The following is a 27566-nucleotide window of genomic DNA, read 5'->3' as shown; positions in this document are numbered from 1 at the left end:
GACTAGTGACTAGGGCCAAACTCCACTAGGCTACTGACTAGTGACTAGGGCCAAACTCCACTAGGCTACTGACTAGTGACTAGGCCAAACTCCACTAGGCTACTGACTAGTGACTAGGGCCAAACTCCACTAGGCTACTGACTAGTGACTAGGGACCAAACTCCACTAGGCTACTGACTAGTGACTAGGGCCAAACTCCACTAGGCTACTGACTAGTGACTAGGGCCAAACTCCACTAGGCTACTGACTAGTGACTAGGGGCCAAACTCCACTAGGCTACTGACTAGTGACTGGGGCCAAACTCCACTAGGCTACTGACTAGTGACTAGGCCAAACTCCACTAGGCTACTGACTAGTGACTAGGGCCAAACTCCACTAGGCTACTGACTAGTGACTAGGGCCAAACTCCACTAGGCTACTGACTAGTGACTAGGGCCAAACTCCACTAGGCTACTGACTAGTGACTAGGCCAAACTCCACTAGGCTACTGACTAGTGACTAGGGCCAAACTCCACTAGGGCTACTGACTAGTGACTAGGGCCAAACTCCACTAGGCTACTGACTAGTGACTAGGGCCAAACTCCACTAGGCTACTGACTAGTGACTAGGCCAAACTCCACTAGGCTACTGACTAGTGACCAGGGCCAAACTCCACTAGGCTACTGACTAGTGACTAGGGCCAAACTCCACTAGGCTACTGACTAGTGACTAGGGCCAAACTCTACTAGGCTACTGACTAGTGACTAGGGCCAAACTCCACTAGGCTACTGACTAGTGACTAGGGCCAAACTCCACTAGGCTACTGACTAGTGACTAGGGCCAAACTCCACTAGGCTACTGACTAGTGACTGGGGCCAAACTCCACTAGGCTACTGACTAGTGACTAGGGCCAAACTCCACTAGGCTACTGACTAGTGACTAGGGCCAAACTCCACTAGTCTACTGACTAGTGACTAGGCCAAACTCCACTAGGCTACTGACTAGTGACTAGGGCCAAACTCCACTAGGCTACTGACTAGTGACTAGGGCCAAACTCCACTAGGCTACTGACTAGTGACTAGGGCCAAACTCCACTAGGCTACTGACTAGTGACTAGGGCCAAACTCCACTAGGCTACTGACTAGTGACTAGGGCCAAACTCCACTAGGCTACTGACTAGTGACTAGGGCCAAACTCCACTAGGCTACTGACTAGTGACTAGGGCCAAACTCCACTAGGCTACTGACTAGTGACTAGGGCCAAACTCCACTAGGCTACTGACTAGTGACTAGGGCCAAACTCCACTAGGCTACTGACTAGTGACTAGGCCAAACTCCACTAGGCTACTGACTAGTGACTAGGGCCAAACTCCACTAGGCTACTGACTAGTGACTAGGGCCAAACTCCACTAGGCTACTGACTAGTGACTAGGGCCAAACTCCACTAGGGTCAAACTACACGTTTTAGCTCTTCCATTTAAAACACATCCATGAACTGTGAAAAGTAGGAGGATTCTATAACATGGAACTTTGTTTTGTTTGTTTGGTGACTTTCTGAGTCTCAAGTACGGCTGTCTTGTGTCCTGGATTCTGCAGCACTCCTCCAGCAAGCACCAGTCTGAGGAGCAGCCTTCTCCCTGTCCTAGTGGCATGTTTAACTCACACACACGTTCTACACCACATCATTCTCTCCTGCTGTATCATCTATGATCTCCCCATCGCTAACCTAACCCCAAACCTCTCTCCAACTTTACCCCAACCCACTCCTCCCTGATCCTAGAATCTATCTCCTCCAGAATCCAAGGCCATAGTGGAAGATAACCGGAAGCTTATCCTAGATCTGCATATTTATATATTGCGGTTTCTCCTCCAGACTCCAAGGCCATAGTGGATGGTAACCTGAAGCTGATCCTGGGCATGGTGTGGACTCTGATCCTCCACTACTCCATCTCCATGCCCATGTGGGACGAGGAAGAGGAGGGGGGCGACGGTCAGCACAAGACCCCGAAACAGAGGCTTCTGGGATGGATCCAGAACAAGCTACCAGAGATCCCCATCCACAACTTCAGCAGAGACTGGCAGAGTGGCAGAGCACTGGGGGCACTGGTCGACAGCTTTGCTCCAGGTAGGTTCTGGGTGGGGGGAGGTACAGTAGGTGATTTCAGGGTTTGTGTGTGCGTGGGGGGGTAGGTGATTTCAGGGTTTGGGTTTGTGGGAGGGTATGATTTAATTTTAATTTTATTTCACCTTTATTTAACCAGGTAAGCCAGTTGAGAACAAGTTCTCATTTACAACTGCGACCGGGCCAAGATAAAGCAAAGCAGTGCGATAAAAACAACAACACAGAGTTATATATAGGGTAAACAAAACATAAAGTCAAAAATACAACAGAAAATATATATACAGTGTGTGCACATGTAGCAGGTTATGGAGGTAAGGCAATAAATAGGCCATACTGCAAAATAATTACAATTAGTATTAACACTGGAAAGATAGATGTGCAAGAGATGATGTGCAAATAGAGATGGTTTGCGTTTGTGGGGGGGTTGGTGATTTCAGGGTTTGCGGGGGTAGGTGATATCAGGGTTTATGTGGGGGAACAGCACCTCCTTACCTTCAGGATCTGATCAGTCCCTACACCCAAACGAGGGCATTGCGTTCATCCACCTCTGGCCTGCTGGCTCCCTTACCTCTGCGGAAGCATAGTTCCCGCTCAGCCCAGTCAAAGCTATTCTCTACTCTGGCACCCCAATGGTGGAACAAGCTTCCTCACGACGCCAGGACAGCGGAGTCACTCACCACCTTCCGGAGACACTTGAAACCCCACCTCTTTAAGGAATACCTGGGATAGGATAAAGCAATCATTCTACCATCCCCTTACCCCACCCCCCCAAAAAATGTAATAATAATAATAATAATAATAATAATAATAATAAATACAAAAATATATATATAAAAAAAAAAAAAGTGATTTCAGGGTTTGTGTGATGGGAAAATAAAGAGAGAGGGGGTGGGGGGGTCTGTTTACATAGTGTGGATGTTTGGCATACCTGTAACTATCTGGGAAGAGGGAAAGGGAGAGAGATTAAAAGGAGGGGTTGTAATTTGCTACATGGTCATGCTGTAAACAACACAATAGGCTACATGATCATTAATTTGAGCTATTAATTCATAATGACCAGTTATGGACTTAAGTTTCAAGTTTTATTAGTCGTATGTATGGTATACACATGCTAAGGATACACAGGCTAAGGAGAATCAAAGCAGGTGGTCAGTCCAGTGTTCAGGGTCCAAGTGTTCAGCAGTCTGATGGCTTGTAGATAGAAACTGTTTCTGAGCCTGTTGGTATCAGACCTCATGCGCCGATGCTGTCTGCCCGGTGATAAGGGAGTGAAGCGCTCATCGCTGGGGGGTGATGTCCTGGATGGGTGGGAGCACGGTCCCAGTGATGTCCTGGATGGGTGGGAGCACGGTCCCAGTGATGTCCTGGATGGGTGGGAGCACGGTCCCAGTGATGTCCTGTATGGGTGGGAGCACGGTCCCAGTGATGTCCTGGATGGGTGGGAGCACGGTCCCAGTGATGTCCTGGATGGGTGGGAGCACGGTCCCAGTGATGTACTGGATGGGTGGGAGCACGGTCCCAGTGATGTCCTGGATGGGTGGGAGCACGGTCCCAGTGATGTCCTGGATGGGTGGGAGCACGGTCCCAGTGATGTCCTGGATGGGTGGGAGCACGGTCCCAGTGATGTCCTGGATGGGTGGGAGCACGGTCCCAGTGATGTCCTGGATGGGTGGGAGCACGGTCCCAGTGATGTCCTAGATGGGTGGGAGCACGGTCCCAGTGATGTCCTGGATGAGTGGGAGCACGGTCCCAGTGATCCCGACCCGCTGGAGGGCCTTGTGGTCGTGGACGGAGCAGTTCCCGTACCACGCCGTGATGCAACCAGTCAGGACGCTCTCGATGGTGCAGCGGTAGTATTTGGAGAGGACCCGGGATGGCTGAATTTCTTCAGCCGCCTTAGAAAGTAGAGATGCTGTTGCGCCCTCTTGACAAGACTGGTGGTGTTGTTGGTCCATGACAAGTCCTCTGTGATGTGGACGCTGAGGAACTTAAAATGCCAGTTCACTTACCTCCTCCCTATAGGCTGATTCGTCATTGTAGGTTATCAGGACTACAACCGTGGTGTCGTCAGCAAACTTGATGATGGAGTTGGTGGCTTTGTGAGTATTCACTCTTGAGTTTTCCTCACGTCAGCCTCGGAGTGCGAAAGCACCTGGTCGTCCGGAGTCTTCCTTGATGGCTCGGTATTGTCTGCCTCGAAGTGAGCATAGAATGTGTTAAGCTCGTCTGGGAGGGAGGCTTCGGTAGAAACTACACAGCTGGATTTGTCTTTGTAGTCTGTGATAGTCGGTAGTCCTTGCCGTATGCGTTGTGAGTCTGAGTTGTTGAACATCAATTCAAGTTTGATCTGTATTGTCTTTTTGCCTCCATAATGGATTTTTGGAGCTCGTACCTGCTGGCCAAATACACAGAGTCAACGGGGTTCGTTCCGCTGACATTGAACGCTGCAGTTTAGTTTATTAGGATCCCCATTAGTTACTACACATACAGCAGCTACTCTTCCTGGGGTCCATTAGTAACTACACATACAGCAGCTACTCTTCCTGGGGTCCATTAGTTACTACACATACAGCAGCTACTCTTCCTGGGGTCCATTAGTAACTACACATACAGCAGCTACTCTTCCTGGGGTCCATTAGTTACTACACATACAGCAGCTACTCTTCCTGGGGTCCATTAGCTACTACACATACAGCAGCTACTCTTCCTGGGGTCCATTAGCTACTACACATACAGCAGCTACTCTTCCTGGGGTCCATTAGTAACTACACATACAGCAGCTACTCTTCCTGGGGTCCATTAGTAACTACACATACAGCAGCTACTCTTCCTGGGGTCCATTAGTAACTACACATACAGCAGCTACTCTTCCTGGGGTCCATTAGTAACTACACATACAGCAGCTACTCTTCCTGGGGTCCATTAGTTACTACACATACAGCAGCTACTCTTCCTGGGGTCCATTAGCTACTACACATACAGCAGCTACTCTTCCTGGGGTCCATTAGCTACTACACATACAGCAGCTACTCTTCCTGGGGTCCATTAGCTACTACACATGCAGCAGCTACACTTCATTACAAATAACAAAGTACAGAACAGTAAACATTTTATTTTCTATATTGGAAAGACACCAAGATATTAAAATACTATTTATGCACTATTCATATTTACATATTCATATATACAGTTAAATTAGATGTTTAGAAAGAGAGGCACTGTGATACAAGATGTTTTTTGTATCTGTTTTTTTAAGCTAAACTTTCTTTTTGTCTTAGTAACCTCTGGTGGCAGAGCATTCCATGATGACATGGCTCTATACATAACTGAGTATCCTCTGGTGGCAGATCATTCTATGATGACATGGCTCTATAGATAACTGAGTATCCTCTGGTGGCAGAGCATTCCACGATGACATGGCTCTATACATAACTGAGTATCCTCTGGTGGCAGAGCATTCCACGATGACATGGCTCTATGCATAACTGAGTATCCTCTGGTGGCAGAGCATTCCACGATGACATCAATCAATCAATCAATCAATTTTATTTTATATAGCCCTTCTTACATCAGCTAATATCTCGAAGTGCTGTACAGAAACCCAGCCTAAAACCCCAAACAGCTAGTAATGCAGGTGTAGAAGCACGGTGGCTAGGAAAAACTCCCTAGAAAGGCAAAACCTAGGAAGAAACCTAGAGAGGAACCAGGCTATGAGGGGTGGCCAGTCCTCTTCTGGCTGTGCCGGGTGGAGGTTATAACAGAACCATGCCAAGATGTTCAAAAATGTTCATAAGTGACAAGCATGGTCAAATAATAATCAGGAATAAATCTCAGTTGGCTTTTCATAGCCGATCATTAGAGTTTAAAACAGCAGGTCTGGGACAGGTAGGGGTTCCATAACCGCAGGCAGAACAGTTTAAACTGGAATAGCAGCAAGGCCAGGCGGACTGGGGACAGCAAGGAGTCACCACGGCCGGTAGTCCCGACGTATGGTCCTAGGGCTCAGGTCTCTCAGTTGGCTTTTCATAGCCGATCATTTAGAGTTGAAAACAGCAGGTCTGGGACAGGTAGGGGTTTCGTAGCCGCAGGCAGAACAGTTGAAACTGGAATAGCAGCAAGGCCAGGCGGACTGGGGACAGCAAGGTGTCATCATGCCCGGTAGTCCTGACGTATGGTCCTAGGGCTCAGGTTCTCAGAGAGAAAGAGAGAACGAGAGAATTAGAGAGAGCATACTTAAATTCACACAGGACACTGGATAAGACAGGAGAAGTACTCCAGGTATAACCAACTAACCCCAGCCCCCCGACACATAAACTACTGCAGCATAAATACTGGAGGCTGAGACAGGAGCGGTCCGGAGAGACACTGTGGCCCCATCCGAAGAAACCCCGGACAGGGCCAAACAGGAAGGATATAACCCCACCCACTCCGCCAAAGCACAGCCCCCCGCACCACTAGAGGGATATCCCCAACCACCAACTTACAATCCTGAGACAAGGCCGAGTATAGCCCACAGAGGTCTCCCACCACAGCACAAACCAAGGGGGGCGCCAACCCAGACAGGAAGATCACGTCAGTAACTCAACCCACTCAAGTGACGCACCCCTCCCAGGGACGGCATGAAAGAGCACCAGCAAGCCAGTGACTCAGCCCCTGCAACAGGGTTAGAGGCAGAGAACCCCAGTGGAGAGGGGAACCGGCCCGGCAGAGACAGCAAGGGCTGTTCGTTGCTCCAGCCTTTCCGTTCACCTTCACACTCCTGGGCCAGACTACACTCAATCATATGACCTACTGAAGAGATAAGTCTTCAGTAAAGACTTAAAGGTTGAGACCGAGTCTGCGTCTCTCACATGGGTAGGCAGACTGTTCCATAAAAATGGAGATCTATAGGAGAAAGCCCTGCCTCCCGCTGTTTGCTTAGAAATTCTAGGGACAATTAGGAGGCCTGCGTCTTGTGACCGTAGCGTACGTATTGGTATGTACGGCAGGACCAACTCGGAAAGATAGGTAGGAGCAAGCCCATGTAACGCTTTATAGGTTAACAGTAAAACCTTGAAATCAGCCCTTGCCTTAACAGGAAGCCAGTGTAGGGAAGCTAGCACTGGAGTAATATGATCAAATTTCTTGGTTCTAGTCAGGATTCTAGCAGCCGTATTTAGCACTAACTGAAGTTTATTTAGTGCTTTATCCGGGTAGCCGGAAAATAGAGCATTGCAGTAGTCTAATCTAGAAGTAACAAATGCATGGATTAATTTTTCTGCATCATTTTGGACAGAAAATTTCTGATTTTTGCAATGTTACGTAGATGGAAAAAAGCTGTCCTTGAAACAGTCTTGATATGTTCGTCAAAAGAGAGATCAGGGTCAAGAGTAACGCCTAGGTCCTTCACAGTTTTATTTGAGACGACTTTACAACCATCAAGATGAATTGTCAGATTTAACAGAAGATCTCTTTGTTTCTTGGGACCTAGTACAAGCATCTCTGTTTTGTCCGAGTTTAAAAGTAAAAAGTTTTCAGCCATCCACTTCCTTATGTCTGAAACACAGGCTTCTAGCGAGGGCAATTTTGGGGCTTCACCATGCTTCATTGAAATGTACAGCTGTGTGTCATCCGCATAGCAGTGAAAGTTAACATTATGTTTTCGAATAACATCCCCAAGAGGTAAAATATATAGTGAAAACAATAGTGGTCCTAAAACGGAACCTTGAGGAACACCGAAATGTACAGTTGATTTGTCGGAGGACAGACCATTCACAGAGACAAACTGATATCTTTCCGACAGGTAGGATCTAAACCAGGCCAGAACTTGTCCGTGTAGACCAATTTGGGTTTCCAGTCTCTCCAAAAGAATGTGGTGATCGATGGTGTCAAAGGCAGCACTAAGGTCTAGTAGCACGAGGACAGATGCAGAGCCTCGGTCTGACGCCATTAAAAGGTCATTTACCACCTTCACAAGTGCAGTCTCAGTGCTATGATGGGGTCTAAAACCAGACTGAAGCATTTCGTATACATTGTTTGTCTTCAGAAAGGCAGTGAGGTTGCTGCGCAACAGCTTTTTTCTAAAATTTTTGAGAGGAATGGAAGATTCGATATAGGCCGATAGTTTTTTATATTTTCCGGGTCAAGGTTTGGCTTTTTCAAGAGAGGCTTTATCACTGCCACTTTTAGTGAGTTTGGTACACATCCGGTGGATAGAGAGCTGTTTATTATGTTCAACATAGGAGGGCCAAGCACAGGAAGCAGCTCCTTCAGCAGTTTAGTAGGAATAGGATCCAGTATGCAGCTTGAAGGTTTAGAGGCCATGATTATTTTCATCATTGTGTCAAGAGATATAGTACTAAAACACTTCGAAGTGTCTCTCCCGATCCCAGGCCCTCGCAGAGCTGTGCAGATCCAGGACAGCTAAGCCCTGGAGGAATACGCAGATTCAAAGAGGAGTCCGTAATTTGCTTTCTAATGGTCATGATCTTTTCCTCAAAGAAGTTCATGAATTTATCACTGCTGAAGTGAAAACCATCCTCTCTTGGGGAATGCTGCTTTTAGTTAGCTTTGCAACAGTATCAAAAAGAAATTTTGGATTGTTCTTATTTTCCTCGATTAATTTGGAAAAGTAGGATGATCGAGCAGCAGTGAGGGCTCTTCGGTACTGCACGGTACTGTCTTTCCAAGCTAGTCGGAAGACTTCCAGTTTGGTGTGGCGCCATTTCCGTTCCAATTTCCTGGAAGCTTGCTTCAAAGCTCGGGTATTTTCTGTATACCAGGGAGCTAGTTTCTTATGACAAATGTTTTTCGTTTTTAGGGTGCAACTGCATCTAGGGTATTGCGCAAGGTTAAATTGAGTTCCTCAGTTAAGTGGTTAACTGATTTTTGTCCTCTGACGTCCTTGGGTAGGCAGAAGGAGTCTGGAAGGGCATCAATGAATTTTTGTGTTGTCTGAGAATTTATAGCACGACTTTTGATGCTCCTTGGTTGGGGGTCTGAGCAGATTATTTGTTGCGATTGCAAACGTAATAAAATGGTGGTCCGATAGTCCAGGATTTTGTGGAAAAACATTAAGATCTACAACATTTATTCCATGGGACAAAACTAGGTCCAGAGTATGACTGTGGCAGTGAGTAGGTCCAGAGACATGTTGGACAAAACCCACTGAGTCGATAATGGCTCCGAAAGACTTTTGGAGTGGGTCTGTGGACTTCTCCATGTGAATATTAAAATCACCAAAAATTAGAATATGATCTGCTATGACTACAAGGTCTGATAGGAATTCAGGAAACTCAGAGAGGAACGCTGTATATGGCCCAGGAGGCCTGTAAACAGTAGCTATAAAAAGTGATTGAGTAGGCTGCATAGATTTCATGACTAGAAGCTCGAAAGATGAAAACGTCATTTTTTTTTTTGTAAATTGAAATTTGCTATCGTAAATGTTAGCAACACCTCCGCCTTTGCGGGATGCACGGGGAATATGGTCACTAGTGTAACCAGGAGGTGAGGCCTCATTTAACACAGCAAATTCATCAGGCTTAAGCCATGTTTCAGTCAGGCCAATCACATCAAGATTATGATCAGTGATGAGTTCATTGACTATGACTGCCTTTGAAGTGAGGGATCTAACATTAAGTAACCCTATTTTGAGATGTGAGGTATCACGATCTCTTTCAATAATGGCAGGAATGGAGGAGGTCTTTATCCTAATAAGATTGCTAGGGTGAACACCACCATGTTTAGTTTTGCCCAACCTAGGTCGAGGCACAGACACAGTCTCAATGGGTATGGCTGAGCTGACTACACTGACTATGCTATTGGCAGACTCCACTAAGCTGGCAGGTTGGCTAACAGCCTGCTGCCTGGCCTGCACCCTATTTCACTGTGGGGCTAGAGGAGTTAGAGCCCTATCTATGTTGGTAGATAAGAGGAGAGCACCCCTCCAGTTAGGATGGAGTCCGTCACTCCTCAGCAGGTCAGGCTTGATCCTGTTTGTGGGTGAGTCCCAGAAAGAGGGCCAATTATCCACAAATGTTATCTTTTGGGAGGGGCAGAAAACAGTTTTCAACCAGCGATTGAGTGCTGAGACTCTGCTGTAGAGCTCATCACTTCCCCTAACTGGGAGGGGCCAGAGACAATTACTCGATGCCGACACATCTTTCTAGCTGATTTACACGCTGAAGCTATGTTGCACTTGGTGACCTCTGACTGTTTCATCCTAACATCGTTGGTGCCGACGTGGATAACAATATCTCTATACTCTCTACACTCGCCAGTTTTAGCTTTAGCCAGCACCATCTTTAGATTAGCCTTAACGTCGGTAGCCCTGCCCCCTGGTAAACAGTGTATGATCGCTGGGTGATTCGTTTTAAGTCTAATACTGCGGGTAATGGAGTCGCCGATGACTAGGGTTTTCAATTTGTCAGAGCTAATGGTGGGAGCCTTCGGAGTCTCAGACCCGTAACGGGAGGAGTAGAGACTAGAGAAGACTCAGACTCAGACTCCGACTCGCTACATAATGGGGAAAACCGGTTGAAGGTTTCTGTCGGCTGAATGAGCGACACCGGTTGAGCATTCCAACAGTATTTCCCTCCAGAAGCCATGAGAAAGTTGTCCGGCTGCGGGGGACTGTGCGGGGGATTTATACTAACATTACTGTCTGTACTTACTGGTGGCACAGACGCTGTTTCTTCCTTTCCTACACTGATATTACCCTTGCCTAACGATTGCGTCTGAAGCTGGGCTTGTAGCACAGCTATTCTCGCCGTAAGGCGAGAATTCTCCTGTATATTATGAGTACAGCGACTGCAATTAGAAGACATCATGTTAATGTTACTACTTAGCTTCGGCTGTTGAAGATGTTGATGAACCATGTCCAGATAAAGCGTCCGGAGTGAAAAAGTTGAATAAGGGAAAAAAGTTGCGATGGAAAAAAGGAAAATAACGTAAAGTTGGCAGCTAAAACGCACAGGAAAAAGACTCTTCTGACTCTTCTGTCTCGGGATAAACGTCCGGGTGAAAAAGTTTAACGAAAAAGATGAGTGAGGACAAAACTAAAAAGTTGGTAAATTTGTTGAACACAGAGATTGATTAAACGTTTATTAAAAGTAAAACGTGAATAGTTTGTTAGGTAGCCAAGTAGCAACAAACAGCAGAGCAGCACGGAGACAATGCGGAAGCGAGACGGAAGTCACGTGTCACGTAACAACTCAATAGCACACAATGGCTCTATACATAACTGAGTATCCTCTGGTGGCAGAGCATTCCATGATGACATGGCTCTATACATAACTGAGTAACCTCTGGTGGCAGAGCATTCCAGGATGACATGGCTCTATACATAACTGAGTATCCTCTGGTGGCAGAGCATTCCACGATGACATGGCTCTATACATAACTGAGTATCCTCTGGTGGCAGAGCATTCCAGGATGACATGGCTCTATACATAACTGAGTATCCTCTGGTGGCAGAGCATTCCATGATGACATGGCTCTATACATAACTGAGTATCCTCTGGTGGCAGAGCATTCCATGATGACATGGCTCTATACATAACTGAGTATCCTCTGGTGGCAGAGCATTCCAGGATGACATGGCTCTATACATAACTGAGTATCCTCTGGTGGCAGAGCATTCCACGATGACATGGCTCTATACATAACTGAGTATCCTCTGGTGGCAGAGCATTCCACGATGACATGGCTCTATACATAACTGAGTATCCTCTGGTGGCAGAGCATTCCACGATGACATGGCTCTATACATAACTGAGTATCCTCTGGTGGCAGAGTATTCCATGATGACATGGCTCTATACATAACTGAGTGATGAATTAAATCTGTTTTTGGTACCGTGACGAAACCCATAGTGGCGTGTCTGGTGGGGTGTGTATGTCTGTTTGAAGTGTATGCAAATAGATTAATCAATTGGTTAGGCATTTTCAGACAAATGTTTCTTAAAAACACTAGAAGAGAAGTAGTCAATTTATCCTCATCCCTTAACCATGAAAGTATATCATGCAGGCGTGCTGCTGCGTTCTGGGCCAGCTGCAGCTTTGCTAGGTCTTTCTTTGCTTGTCAGAAACACAGAACATCTTTTTATTACAGACATACACTACATGGCCAGAAGTATGTGGACACCTGCTCGTCGAACATCTCATTCAGCGCCGGAGAAGCGCCGGAGAAGATGGCTGCCGTTTTACAGCCCTCTAACCATTTGTACTATTATGTGTGTTTTTCCGCGTTATTTGTAATTTATTTTGTACATAATGTTTCTGCCATCGTCTCTTCTGAGAGCTTCTGGATATCAGGACAGCGATTACTCACCTCGTATTGGACGAAGATTTTTTCTTCAACGAGGCGGCCGCGAAGGATATCATACAGACACCCGACAAGGCCCAAATCCTCGTCATTCGTGTGAGGAAGAGACGGAGATATCGTGGACGTAGATCGGGGTGCCTTGTAAGGATCCGACGGCGAGCGAGTAAACTGCCTCTTCCATCAATCCTATTAGCCAACGTTCAATCATTTGAAAATAAATTGGATGATTTAAGATTACGGTTATCCTACCAACGGGACATTAAAAACTGTAATATCTTATGTTTCACCGAGTCGTGGCTGAACGACGACATGGATAACATACAGCTAGCGGGCTATACGCTACATCGGCAGGATAGAACGGCTGACTCCCGGTAAGACAAGGGGTGGCGGTCTGTGTATATTTGTAAACAACAGCTGGTGCACAAAATCAAATACTAAGGAAGTCTCGAGGTTTTGCTCGCCTGAGGTAGAGTATCTTATGATAAGCTGTAGACCACACTATTTACCAAGAGAGTTTATCTATATTTTTCATAGCTGTCTATTTACCACCACAAACCAATGCTGGCATTAAGATTGCACTGAATGAGTTGTACAAGGCCATAAATCAACAGGAAAAAATGCTCATCCAGATGCAGCGCTCCTAGTGGCCGGGGACTTTAATGCAGGGAAACTTAAATCCGTTCTACCTAATTTCTACCAGCATGTTAAATGTGCAACCAGAGGAAAAAAAACTCTAGACCACCTTTACTCCACACACAGAGACGCATACAAAGCTCTCCCTCGCCCTCCATTTGGCAAATCTGACCATAACTCTATCCTCCTGATTCCTGCTTATAAGCAAAAACTAAAGCAGGAAGCACCAGTGACTCGGTTAATAAAAAAGTGGTCAGATGACGCAGATGCTAAGCTACAGGACTGTTTTGCTAGCACAGACTGGAACATGTTCCGGGATTCTTCAGACAGCATTGAGGAGTACACCACATCAGTCACTGGCTTCATCAATAAGTGCATCGATGATGCCGTCCCCACAGTGACCGTACGTACATACCCCAACCAGAAGCCATGGATTACAGGAAACATCCGCACTGAGCTAAAGGGTAGAGCTGCCGCTTTCAAGGAACGGGACTCTAACCCGGACGCTTATAAGAAATCCCGCTATGCCCTCCGACTAACCATCAAACAGGCAAAGAGTCAATACAGGACTAAGATTTAATCGTACTACACTGGCTCTGACGCTCGTCGGATGTGGCAGGGCTTGAAAACTATTACAGACTACAAAGGGAAGCACAGCCGTGAGCTGCCCAGTGACACAAGCCTACCAGACGAGCTAAACCACTTCTATGCTCGCTTCGAGGCAAGCAACACTGAAGCATGCATGAGAGCACCAGCTGTTCCGGATGACTATGTGATCACGCTCTCCGTAGCCGATGTGAGTAAGACTTTTAAGCAGGTCAACATTCACAAGGCCGCAGGGCCAGACGGATTACCAGGACGTGTACTCCGAGAATGTGCTGACCAACTGGCAAGTGTCTTCACTGACATTTTCAACATGTCCCTGACTGAGTCTGTAATACCAACATGTTTCAAGCAGACCACCATAGTCCCCGTGCCCAAGGACTCTAAGATAACCTGCCTAAATGACTACCGACCCGTAGCACTGACGTCTGTAGCCATGAAGTGCTTTGAAAGGCTGGTCATGGCTCACATCAACAGCATTATCCCAGAAACCGTAGACCCACTCCAATTTGCATACCGCCCCAACAGATCCACAGATGATGCAATCTCTATTGCACTCCACACTGCCCTTTCCCACCTGGACAAGAGGAACACCTACGTGAGAATGCTATTCATTGACTACAGCTCAGCATTCAACACCATAGTGCCCTCTAAGCTCATCACTAAGCTAAGGATCCTGGGACTAAACACCTCCCTCTGCAACTGGATCCTGGACTTCCTGATGGGCCGCCCCCAGGTGGTAAGGGTAGGTAACAACACATCTGCCACACTGATCCTCAACGCGGGGGCCCCTCAGGGGTGCGTGCTCAGTCCCCTCCTGTACTCTCTGTTCACCCATGACTGCATGGCCAGGCACGACTCCAACACCATCATTAAGTTTGCCGACAACACAACAGTGGTAGGCCTGATCACCGACAACGAGGAGACAGCCTATAGGGAGGAGGTCAGAGACCTGGTCATGTGGTGCCAGGACAACAACCTCTCCCTCAACGTGACCAAGACAAAGGAGATGATTGTGGACTACAGGAAAAAATAGAGGACTGAGCACGCCCCCATTCTAATCGACGGGGCTGTAGTGGAACAGATTGAGAGCTTCAAGTTCCTTGGTGTCCACATCACCAACGAACTATCATGGTCCAAACACACCAAGACAGTCGTGAAGAGGGCACGACAAAGCCTATTCCCCCTCAGGAGACTGAAAAGATTTGGCATGGGTCCTCAGATCCTCAAAAAATTATACAGCTGCACCATCGAGAGCATCCTGACTGGTTGCATCACCGCCTGGTATGGCAACTGCTTGGCCTCCGACCGCAAGGCACTACAGAGGGTAGTGCGTACGGCCCAGTACATCACTGGGGCCAAGCTTCCTGCAATCCAGGACCTCTATACCAGGCGGTGTCAGAGGAAGGCCCTCAAAATTGTCAAAGACTCCAGCCACCCTAGTCATAGACTGTTCTCTCTGCTACCGCACGGCAAGCGGTACCGGAGTGCCAAGTCTAGGTCCAAAAGACTTCTCAACAGCTTCTACCCCCAAGCCATAAGACTCCTGAACAGCTAATCATGGCTACCCGGACTATTTGCACTGCCCCCCCACCCCGTCCTTTTTACGCTGCTGCTACTCTGTTAATTATTTATGCATGGTCACTTTAACTCTACCCACTTGTACATATTACCTCAACTACCTCAACTAGCCGGTGCCCCCGCACATTGACTCTGCAACGGTACCCCCCTGTATATATAGCCTCCCTACTATTATTTTATTTTACTTCTGCTCTTTTTTTTCTCAACACTTTTTTTGTTGTTGTTTTATTTTTACTTTTTTTGTTAAAAATAAATGCACTGTTGGTTAAGGGCTGTAAGTAAGCATTTCACTGTGATGTCTGCACCTGTTGTATTCGGCGCATGTGACCAATACAATTTGATTTGATTTGATTCCAAAATCATGGGCATTAATATGGAGTTGGTCCCCCCTTTGCTGCTATAACAGCCTCCACTCCTCTGGGAAGGATTTCCACTAGATGTTGGAACATTGCTGCAGGGACTTGCTTCCATTCAGCCACAAGAGCATTAGTGAGGTCGGGCACTGATGTTGGGCGATTAGGCCTGGCTCGCAGTCGTCGTTCCAATTCATCCCAAAGGTGTTCGATGGGGTTGAGGTCAAGGCTTTGTGCAGGCCAGTCAAGTTCTTCCACACCGATCTCGACAAACCATCTCTGTATGGACCTCGCTTTTTGCATTGGGCCATTGTCATGCTGAAACAGGAAAGGGCCTTCCCCAAACTGTTGCCACAAAGTTTCAAGCACAGAATCTTATAGAATGTCATTGTATGCTGTAGTGTTAAGATTTCCCTTCACTGGAACTAAGGGGCCTAGCCCGAACCATGAAAAACAGCCCCAGACCATTATTCCTCCTCCACCAAACTTTACAGTTGGCACTATGCATTCGGGCAAGTAGCGTTTTCCTGGCATCCGCCATACCCAGATTTGTCCATCAGACTGCCAGATGGTGAAGCGTGATACATCACTACAGAGAACGCGTTTCCACTGCTTCAGAGTCCAATGGTAGCGATTTTTACACCACTCCAGCCGACGCTTGGCATTGCGCATGGTGATCTTAGGCTTGTGTGCGGCTGCTCGGCCATGGAAACCCATTTCATGAAGCTCCAGACGAACAGTTATTGTGCTGACATTGCTTCCAGAGGCAGTTTGGAATCATTAGTGAGTGTTGCAACCGAGGACAGACCATTTTTACACGATACGCACTTCAGCACTCGGCGGTCCCGTTCTGTGAGCTTGTGTGTCCTACCACTTCGCGGCTGAGCCATTGTTGCTCCTAGACGTTTCCACTTCACAATAACAGCACTTACAGTTGACCGGGGCAGCTCTAGAAGGGCAGAAATTTGACTTACTAACGGTGCCACGTTGAATGTCACTGAGCTCTTCAGTAAGGCCATTCTACTGCCAATGTTTGTCTATGGAGATTACATGGATGTGTGCTCGATTTTATACACCTGTCAGCAACGGGTGTGGCTGAAATAGCCCAATCCACTTATTTGAAGGGGTGTCCACATGCTTTTGTATATATAGTGTACCTTAAAAAAAGGTAGGGGCGTGGATCAGAAAACCAGTCAGTATCTGGTGTGAAGTGCTGTGTGTGAGCAAGTATTAAATTCTCTGAAAGCATCAGTTGACTACTTGTTGTTGTTGTTGACTCCATTGTAGCGATTAGTGCTTTTTGAGGTCGGTTATTACAAAATAATCTCGGATTTTGATTTCGGTTTAAATTATTTCGTTTTTACATTAAATGCATTATGAAATTATGAAACATTACAATGATTTTGAAGCTTTTTAAATGGGAATTCCAAAGCCAAAAATTAGTGAATATTCATTCAATTGGCAAAACATTGATAATATTTTATTCTCTCCACATTGGGTAGACCTTAATAGAATTACTATGAATTAATACAATAAAATGATAATTTCATCTCTGCTCAGGCGGTAGCAGTCAGCCAGCCAGGCCATCTAATGTTATAGCAGCAAAAAGCTAATAATGTTATGTGCTGTCTGCCGTACTGTCTTTAGTTAAGCAGTATGCTGCAGAGCTGTCTGACTAAAGCATTACTTTCTACAGTCTTTCTACGATAAGCTCTTTGTCCCTCTTGTCATTGTGTTGTGTACATTCCTCTGTGTGTATCTAACATAGCAGGCATAACAGTGTATCCATCCAGAGATCTGTATATAATGACATACCTTTATTTACATAAGTATTCAGACTCTTTGCTATGAGACTCGAAATTGAGCTCAGGTGCATCCTGTTTCCATTGATAATCCTTGAGATGTTTCTACAACTTGATTGGAGTCCACCTGTGGTAAATTCAATTGATTGGACATGATTTGGAAAGGCACACACCTGTCTAAATAAGGTCCCACAGTTGACAGTGCATGTCAGAACAAAAACCAAGCCATGAGGTCGAAGGAATTCTCTGTAGAGCTCCGAGACAGGATTGTGTTGAGGCACAGTTCTGGGGAAGGTTACCAAAACATGTCTGCAGCATTGAAGGTCCCCAAGAACACAGTGGCCTCCTTTATTCTTAAATGGAAGAAGTTTGGAACCACTGACTCTTCCTAGAGCTGGCTGCCCGGCCAAACTGAGCAATTGGGGGAGAAGGGCCTTGATCAGGGAGGTGACCAAGAACCCGATGGTCAGTCTGACAGAGCTCTAGAGTTCCTCTGTGGAGATGGGAGAACCTTCCAGAAGGACAACCATCTCTGCAGCACTCCACCAATCAGGTCTTTATGGTAGAGTGGCCAGACGGAAGCCACTCCTCAGTAAAAGGCACATGACAGCCCGCTTGGAGTTTGCCAAAAGGCACCTAAAGACTCTCAGACCATGAGAAACAAGATTCTCTGGTCTGATGAAACCAAGATTGAATTCTATGGCCTGAATGCCAAGCGCCACGTCTGGAGGAAACCCGGCACCATCCCTACGGTGAAGCATGGTGGTGGCAGCATCATGCTGTGGGGATGTTAAACAGCGGCAGGGACTGGGAGACTAGTCAGGATCGAGGGAAAGATGAACAGAGCAAAGTACAGAGAGATCCTTGATGAAAACCTGCTCCAGAACGCTCAGGACCTCAGACTGGGGCGAAGGTTCACCTTCCAACAGGACAACGACCCTAAGCACACAGACAAGACAATGCAGGAGTGGCTTCGGGACAAGTCTCAATGTCCTTGAGTGGTCCAGCCAGAGCCCGGACTTGAACCCGATCAAACATCTCTGGAGAGACCTGAAAATAGCTGTGCAGTGACGCTCCCCATCCAACCTGACAGAGCTTGAGAGGATCTGCAGAGAAGAATGGGAGAAACTCCCCAAATACAGGTGTGCCAAGCTTGTAGCGTCATACCCAAGAAGACTCGAGGCTGTAATCACTGCCAAAGGTGCTTCAACAAAGTACTGAGTAAATGGTCTGAATACTTATGTAAATGTGATATTTCCGTTTTTAATTTTTAATAAATTAGCAAACATTTCTAAAGTTCTAAAGTTTTTGCTTTGTCATTATGGGGTATTGTATGTAGATTGATGAGGCACATTAAAAAATATATATATTTTAAAATAAGGCTGTAACCTAACAAAATGATGAAAAAGTCAAGGGGTCTAAATACTTTCCGACGGCACTGTATATAATGTGTGTGTGCTATGTTGTAGGCCTGTGTCCAGACTGGGACCAGTGGGACCAGACTAAACCAGTGGACAACGCCCGGGAGGCCATGAAGCAGGCTGATGAATGGCTGGGCATCCCTCAGGTACGCTAGCCATCACACTGTTCTCTATGGAGTCAGGCTAACATGCTAATTACGTTATCCCTCAGTTATGCTAGCTACGCTAACCATCACATTGTTCATGAGATGAGTGGCATTACTGTAATCACTGTTCTCTGTGGGTTATGCTAATATCTGTGTGCAGCATGTCTGTGTGTATGGTTGGCATCTTGGCAGGGTTGGTAGAACGTGTGTAACGTTGGTGTGGTTGGTATACTGTAGTTGATTAAAACACATAGGATGTGTCTATACTGTTTACTGTAGTTGATTAAAACACACAGGACGTGTGCAATCTAAGTGTCACATGATCTGTCACATGATCTCAGTATATATACACATGTTCTGAAAGGCCCCAGAGTCTGCAACACCGCTAAGCAAGGGGCACCACCAAGCAAGCGGCACCATGAAGACCAAGGAGCTCTCCAAACAGGTCAGGGACAAAGTTGTGGAGAAGTACAGATCAGGGTTGGGTTATAAAAAAAATATCAGAAACTTTGAACATCCCACGGAGCACCATTAAACCCATTATTAAAAAATGGAAAGAATATGGCACCACAACAAACCTGCCAAGAGAGGGCCGCCCACCAAAACTCACAGACCAGGCAAGGAGGGCATTAATCAGAGAGGCAACAAAGACACCAAAGATAACCCTGAAGGAGCTGCAAACCGCCACAGCGGAGATTGGAGTATCTGTCCATAGGACCACTTTAAGCCGTACACTCCACAGAGCTGGGCTTTACAGAAGAGTGGCCAGAAAAAAAACATTACTTAAAGAAAAAAATAAGCAAACACGTTTGGTGTTCGCCAAAAGGCATGTGGGAGACTCCCCAAACATATGGAAGAAGGTACTCTGGTCAGATGAGACTAAAATTGAGCTTTTTGGCCATCAAGAAAAACGTTATGTCTGGCGCAAACCCAACACCTCTCATCACCCCGAGAACACCATCCCGACAGTGAAGCATGGTGGTGGCAGCATCATGCTGTGGGGATATTTTTCATCGGCAGGGACTGGGAAACTGGTCAGAATTGAAGGAATGATGGATGGCGCTAAATACAGGGAAATTCTTGAGGGAAACCTGTTTCAGTCTTCCAGAGATTTGAGACTGGGACGGAGGTTCACCTTCCAGCAGGACAATGACCCTAAGCATACTGCTAAAGCAACACTCGAGTGGTTTAAGGGAAATATTTAAATGTCTTGGAATGGCCTAGTCAAAGCCCAGACCTCAATCCAATTGAGAATCTGTGGTATGACTTAAAGATTGCTGTACACCAGCGGAACCCATCCAACTTGAAGGAGCTGGAGCAGTTTTGCCTTGAAGAATGGGTTAAAATCCCAGTGGCTAGATGTGCCAAGCTTATAGAGACATACCCCAAGAGACTTGCAGCTGTAATTGCTGCAAAAGGTGGCTCTACAAAGTATTGACTTTTTGGGGGGTGAATAGTTATGCATGCTACTATATTGTGATCACTATATCTGATGGATTTGGATACTACTTTAAAGCAAATTTCAGCAGTATTAGTAAAGATGTGATCAATACATGTTTATGATTTCATTCCTGTGCTGTTTTTAACTACCCTGGTAGGTTGACTGATAACCTGAACCAGGTTGCAGGCACTAGTTACAGTTTGAAGCTTTCTCTTGAGTGGTCAGCTTGATGAAAGCCAGTCAATATTTAAATCACCCAGAAAATATACCTCTCTGTTGATATCACATACATTATCAAGCATTTCACACATGTTATCCAGATACTGACTGTTAGCACTTGGTGGTCTATAGCAGCTTCCCACCAGAATGGGCTTTAGGTGAGGCAGATGAATCTGTAGCTATATTACTTCAACATTATTCAATAGCTTTACAGGAATGTGGTTCTGAATATAAACGGCCACATCTCCACCTTCGGCATTTCTATCTTTTCTGTAGATCTTATAACCATGTATTGCTACCACTGTATCATCAAAGGTATTATTTAAGTGAGTTTCAGAGATTGTCAGAATATGAATGTCATCTGTTACTAGCAAATTGTTGATTTCATGAACCTTGTTTCTTAAGCTATATATGTTAACGTGATCTATTTTTAGCCCTTTTCTGGGATGCTTGATTATTTTTCTTGTTTTTATTGCTTTATTGTTAAGCTTAGCAGCAGTAGATGTGCTCATGTTATTTATGTTAGTGCAGGGTGAGCTGCACACAGTGGCCTTCCTACTAGGGTACACCGCTCAGTGCTAACAGTATCACTCTGGTTCATAGGCACATGATTACTGTATACAATAGTTGTGGGATCAGCAGATGCATTCAGGGCAGTAAGAGGGACATAAATTAGGTAACTTACATTGTGTCTTCCAACGCCCCTAGGATAATGTACATGTGCTGAAGCAATATGACAACTCAAAGACACAATGGTAGGGATTAAATGAGCTGGACTCGGGTCATTGATAAATCATTGTCTCAACGCAGCCTTATAATGCTGTGAAAGGATTAGACCTTGCTCGAAGTCGGCGTTCCAATTCATCCCAAAGGTGTTCGATTGGGTTGAGGTCAGGGCTCTGTGCAGGCCAGTCAAGTTCTTCCACACCGATCTCGATAAACCATTTCTGTATGGTCCTCGCTTTGAGCACGGGGGCATTGTCATGCTGAAACAGGAAAGGGCCTTCCCCAAACTGTTGCCACAAAGTTGGAAGCACAGAATCGTCTAGAATGTCATTGTATGCTGTAGCATTAAGATTTCCCTTCACTGGAACTAAGGGGCTTAGCCCGAACAATGAAAAAATGCCACAGACCATTTTTTCCTCCTCCACCAAACTTTACAGCTGGCACTTTGCATTCGGGCATGTAGCATTCTTCTGGCATCCACCAAAGCCAGATTTGTTTGTTGGACTGCCAGATGGTGAAGCATGAGTCATCACTCCAGAGAACACGTTTCCACTGCTTCAGAGTCCAATGGCGGTGAGCTTTACACCACTCCAGCCGACGCTTGGCATTGCGCATGGTGATCTTAGGCTTGTGTGCGGCTGCTTGGCCATGGAATCAAATCAAATCAAATTTTATTGGTCACATGCGCCGAATACAACAGGTGCAGACATTACAGTGAAATGCTTACTTACAGCCCTTAACCAACAATCCCATTTCATGAAGCTCCCAACGAACAGTTATTGTGCTGATGTTGCTTCCAGAGGCAGTTTGGAACTTGGTAATGAGTGTTGCAACCGATGACAGACAATTTTTACGCGCTACGCTCTTCAGCACTCGGCGGTCCCGTTCTGTGAGCTTGTGTGTCCTACCACTTCGCCATTGTTGCTCCTAGACGTTTCCACTTCACAATAACAGCACTTACAGTTGACCAGGGCAGCTATAGCAGGGCAGATATTTGACGAGCTGACTTGTTGGAAAGGTGGCATCCTATGACGGTACCACGTTGTATGTCACTGAGCTCTTCAGTACGAGCCATTCTACTGCCAATGTTTGTCTATGGAGATTGCATGGTTGTGTGCTCGATGTTATACACCTGTCAGCAACAGTTGTGGCTGAAATAGCCTGAGTTGTCGAACATCAATTCAAGTTAGTCTGCATTGTCTTTTTCCGTCCCTAATGGGTTTGCGGAGCTCGTACCTGCTAGCCTTGTACACGTCAGGCACCACCGAGTCATCGGGGTTCGTTCTGCTGACATTGATAATGCAGTACGGGCTCTCAGCATGGTACGGATATCTCCATTCATCCAGGGTTTTTGGTTGGGGTATGTCCGGATTGTTATTGTGGGTACAACATAATCAACACATTTCCTAATGAAGCCTGTGACTGACAATGTATATTCCTCAATGTTGATGGATGAGTCCTGGGTAGATGAATCAGTATTCTCAAAACAGTCCTGCAGCATTGAGTCTGCCTCCTCTGTCCAGCCCCTCACTATTCTCTGTGTTGGTGGCTCCCTCTTGAGTTGCTGCTTGTAGGAGGGGAGTAGGAACAGAGAGACGTGATCTGATTGGCTGAAGTGGGCGCGAGGAATGGCTTTGTACACATCACAGATGTTTGCGTATACATGGTCAAGCACACTGGATCCTCTTGTGGGGCAGGGTACATGTTGGTGATATTTTGGGAAAATTTGTTTTAGATGGGCTTGGTTAAAGTCACCTGGGACAATAAAGACTGCTTCCGGGTGAGTGGATTCTTGCTGGCTAATGATCTTGTACAGTTCGCTGAGTGCCGCCTTGGTGTTTGCTTGTGTCCACCTGGACATGTTGGCTAGGACCATCATCAAGTTTGCTTAAGACGCGACGGTGGTAGGTCTGATCATCGACGACGATGAGGCAGTTAATAGGGAGGAGGTCAGAGACCTGACAGGACCCCAGGACAACAACGTCAGCAAGACTAAGGAGCTGACCGTGGATTACAGGAAACGGAGGGCCGAGCACGCCCCCATCCAAATCGATGGGGTTGCAGTGGAGCGGGTCGAGAGCTTGGGTCCCCCTCACTAAGGAATTAACATGGTCCACACACACCCACACAGTTGTGAAGAGGGCACGACAGCGCCTCTTCCCCATCAGGAAGCTGAAAGGATTTGGCATGGGCCCTCAGATCCTCAAAAAGTTCTACAGCTGCACCATTGAGAGCATCTTAACTGGCTGCATCACCGCCTGGTATGGCAACTGCAAGGCACCCGACCGCAAGGTACTACAGAGGGTGGTGAGTACGGCCCAGTACGTCCCTGCCATCCAGGACCTCTACACCAGGTGGTGTCAGAGGAAGGCCCCACCCCAAAAAACTGTCAAAGACTCCAGCCATAGACTGTTCTCTCTGCCACCGCACAGCAAGCAGTACCAGTGCACCAAGTCTGGAACCAACAGGACTCTGAACAGCCACTACCCCCAAGCCATAAGACTACTAACCAAGACTGGAACCAACAGGACTCTGAACAGCCACTACCCCCAAGCCATAAGACTACTAACCAAGACTGGAACCAACAGGACTCTGAACAGCCACTACCCCCAAGCCATAAGACTACTAACCAAGACTGGAACCAACAGGACTCTGAACAGCCACTACCCCCAAGCCATAAGACTACTAACCAAGACTGGCCAGGTCGCAGTTGTAAATGAGAACCTGTTCTCAACTGGCTTACCTGGTTAAATAAAGGTGAAATAAAAAAAAAAAAAACTGGAACCAACAGGACTCTGAACAGCCACTACCCCCAAGCCATGAGACTACTAACCAAGTCTGGAACCAACAGGACTCTGAACAGCCACTACCCCCAAGCCATAAGACTACTAACCAAGTCTGGAACCAACAGGACTCTGAACAGCTTCTACCGCCAAGCCATAAGACTACTAACCAAGACTGCTGAACAACTAATCAAATGGCTGCCCGGACTACCTGCATTGACCCTTTTTTGCAATAATTATCTTGCACTGATTCTGTGCACAGTGGACTCTACCCACACAGTGGACTCTACCCACACACTGGACTCTACCCACACACTGGACTCTACCCACACACTGGACTCTACCCACACACTGGACTCTACCCACACACTGGACTCTACCCACACTGTCAAGTTCTACGTTCACATAATGAAGTCTTCACTATTTAATTTAATTAATAATTGTATTGTATGTTACAACCAAACAAAAGGGCATATAGAAGCATGAATTCACAACACATTCTGTGGATGATCAGGAGCTGTGGTCATTGGTATCTCTTCTCAGGAATGAGTGAGAGCCAAGTAAGCTTTTACCAAACATTTCGATGCCATGCACATGCACTGCTTGTGGGTGCGCAGGTTAATATGGTCCCCAGAGCACTTCCTGGTGGTTGGTTTCAACAGCTCCGGTTGCATGGTTGCCCCCTGCAGGTTGGGAGTGCTTTGAGCACCCTGGGTGGATTTAGGCTTGAGTGCTCGGTATAGCTTGTAGTCAGGAATTGACACAACACCTCCCACTTGACCTCCTGGTTCTTCAACCCAAGGAGGTCACACAGAACTGTGATGTGTTGGATTCAGTTACTCTATTTTTGATCCTGTTGCTGCTGCTCTTCAACTGGAAGCAAGACAACTATCCGTCTGACATCCCTGTGAAGAACTGTTGCTGGTATCTTGATTGAATGTTTTTCCATCTTTTTAGTGGGCTTCACAGTTGTGACTGGGTAGCTGGGGAAGGATCGGAGATATACATCCCTCACAATTCCCTTCTTGTCAGTGTTAACGTCAATAACTCTGGCAAGCCTGTACTGCAGTTTTTTCTTCATTAAAGATTTGGAATCTTCCTCCACAGAGCAAGAGTCCAGTGTTTTCCTCTTTGACCACAGCAAGCCTGCTGGAGTGTGGTGTCTGGCCAGGTTACGTCCTTTTGGGCTGCAAGGAAGAGATCCCTGAGTGCATCTTCACACTCCATGATGGTAAGTGTAGCTTTCTTGATTCTGGACTTGATCTCAAGAGCTGAAGGAATTTCCTTTTTCTTTGGCTTGCTTGTGGTGGTGGTCTTGGCTAACATTTCTTTCCACCTTGTGGCAGCTCTCCACACCCAGGCAATGACTCTTGTCAACCTGGTTAAACTGCTGAACTTGCTGATGTTAAGGATATTCCCCACTGAATAACCAGAAGGTGGTCTTTGGACTTGGATTTGGTGCCCTCTTCCATTAGGGCTGCTTTGCAGGTCTTTACCTTTGTCAGAGGTTGGAGATATTGGTATACGTGGAGCATGTTGGATCTTTTTCCCCACCTGCGCTCGGGTCAGTGCTGCTGTAAAACATTTCCTTTGGAGCTTGTTTATGCCTTCTTTGGCATCTGCAGCGACTTCTTTGGCTGACTTTGTCGGCCAATCCTCTACAGGTCGTTTCAGAAACTCTGGGCCGTTCTGCCACACAGAGTTCTCTTTGAGGTCCTCTGGGGTTGCTCCTCTTGTCACGAGGTCAGCAATGTTTTGCTCACCTGGAATCCATCTCCAGTCCTCAACTGATGTGGACTTCTGGATCTCTCCCACTCTGTTTGCAAAAAAGGTCTGGTACCCATAACTGTCCCTTTGGATTGCACCCAGCACAGTTTGACTATCTAACAGATGGATCCAACGTCCTACTTGCATCCGACTGTGCTTTTCAATGTATTTCCTGAGTCTTGCACGCGAACACAGCACCACAGACTTCAGCCTTCACTGGTTCTCCCTTTTGGTCAAGTGGTGTAAGCTTGGCTTTGGACTCAACAAGACGGACCAGGATGCCTTGCTCGGTCTCCCACCTGAAGTATGCCACTGCTCCATAACTCTGGTCGCTCCCATCTGAGAATGTTATTCCCCAGGGTTCTCCAATCCTTTTGACTGGAGTCAGGCTTCTATGGAAGGTAATTTGGTTGAGGTGTTTGTATTCCTCAAACAGGCGGATTGCTTCTCCTCTAAGTTTCTCAGACAGAGGTGTGTCCCATGTGTCTCTTGTTAGAGCTTTGCCTCCAGTTTCTTGGAATGCTTTTCTGACTAAAATGGCTCCTTTCTGTTTGGCAGGTGTTGCAAGGCCTATTGGGTCGTACAAACTAGCTACTTGGCTAAGCAGTTGCCTTCTGGTCAGTGGGTTTGGAGTTTTCATTCTCACTTCATCTCCAACGAGATTTTGACTGATCCTCATCTTCTTTTGTCTCTTTGAGAAGTTTATCGAGGTCATGAGGTACAGTTTGTCTGATTCGACCAAATAACCAACTCCAAGGGCTCTGTTGTCTCCTTATCTCACTTGGTTGGGGAGGATGAAGACTTCATCTGATGATGTTGGATGTTCTGATGTAGATGTTTGCCTCCCACTTTGGCCTGATCGGACCCACGGCTTGAGGAAGAATCCACCTGCCTTTAGGATTTCTTCGACTTTTTTGGTGGTTCCGTCTAGCTTTTCCAGGTCATTATGGGATGTCAGGATGTCATCTACGTAGGAATCCTCTTCAAGGACCCTCCGTTCCTCTTTCAGATGTGTGAACATGGGCAACTTCGCTGTTTCTCTCATGGCTAGTTGTGCGATACACCCTGCTGGTCGATCGCCCATGTTGACCCTGGTGATGGCATATTCCTCCATGTCCCCATCATCACCGTCTCTCCAGAGGAATCTATGGAGGTGCATCTCCAGGTCTTCGAGCCACACAGAATTGTACATCTTTTTGATGTCGCCGAGAGCAGCATGGATTCCTCTCCTGAACCTTAGCAGTACCGCTCGAATAGGATTAAGTACATCAGGCCCTTTCAGAAGAAGGTCATTCATGCTGCTTCCTCTAAACCTCTGGCTGCTGTTCCATACCAGTCGGACAGGTGTGGTTATAGAGTGTGGGTTTGGTGCTATCAAGTGACTGACGTACCATACTGGACCTTTCCAGTCGGCAATGGTCTTTCTAGTGAGTTTCTTTGCTGCCTTCCTTTCCACCATCTCATGAACTTGAGTTGTGTATGCTGCACGCCAATCTGGTTCTCTCTTGAGTTGTTTCTCCGTCCTCAGAAACGTGGCTTCCACTGCGCTTCTGTTGTTGGGCAGGGAACTTGGATCTTCAATCCAAGGGTATTTTGTGTCCCAGTGAGGCTCCTGACTATGCACATCTGACTCCACGTAACTGAGACCTTGCCTGATTATCTCAAGCTCTCTTTCTTCACTAAGAGTCA

General features: G+C 46.6%; 1 protein-coding gene across 1 annotated transcript in view; it reads left to right on the top strand.

Annotated features, from left to right (window-relative positions):
• Window positions 1–1468: 1468 nt before the first annotated feature.
• Window positions 1469–27566, top strand: part of LOC121587361 (filamin-A-like) — a 203592-nt gene continuing 177494 nt past the window's right edge. The window contains exons 1-3 of the mRNA XM_045206810.1: window positions 1469–1482; window positions 1817–2103; window positions 18844–18941. Coding sequence (XP_045062745.1) covers window positions 1469–1482; window positions 1817–2103; window positions 18844–18941 — 399 coding nt within the window. The remainder of the gene's footprint in view (window positions 1483–1816; window positions 2104–18843; window positions 18942–27566) is intronic.

Source organism: Coregonus clupeaformis, chromosome 24 (assembly GCF_020615455.1).
Source record: "Coregonus clupeaformis isolate EN_2021a chromosome 24, ASM2061545v1, whole genome shotgun sequence".
NCBI classification, from domain to species: domain Eukaryota; kingdom Metazoa; phylum Chordata; class Actinopteri; order Salmoniformes; family Salmonidae; genus Coregonus; species Coregonus clupeaformis.
The sequence above is the reverse complement of the archived record's forward strand: the minus strand, read 5'-3'. Positions and strand labels throughout refer to the sequence as shown.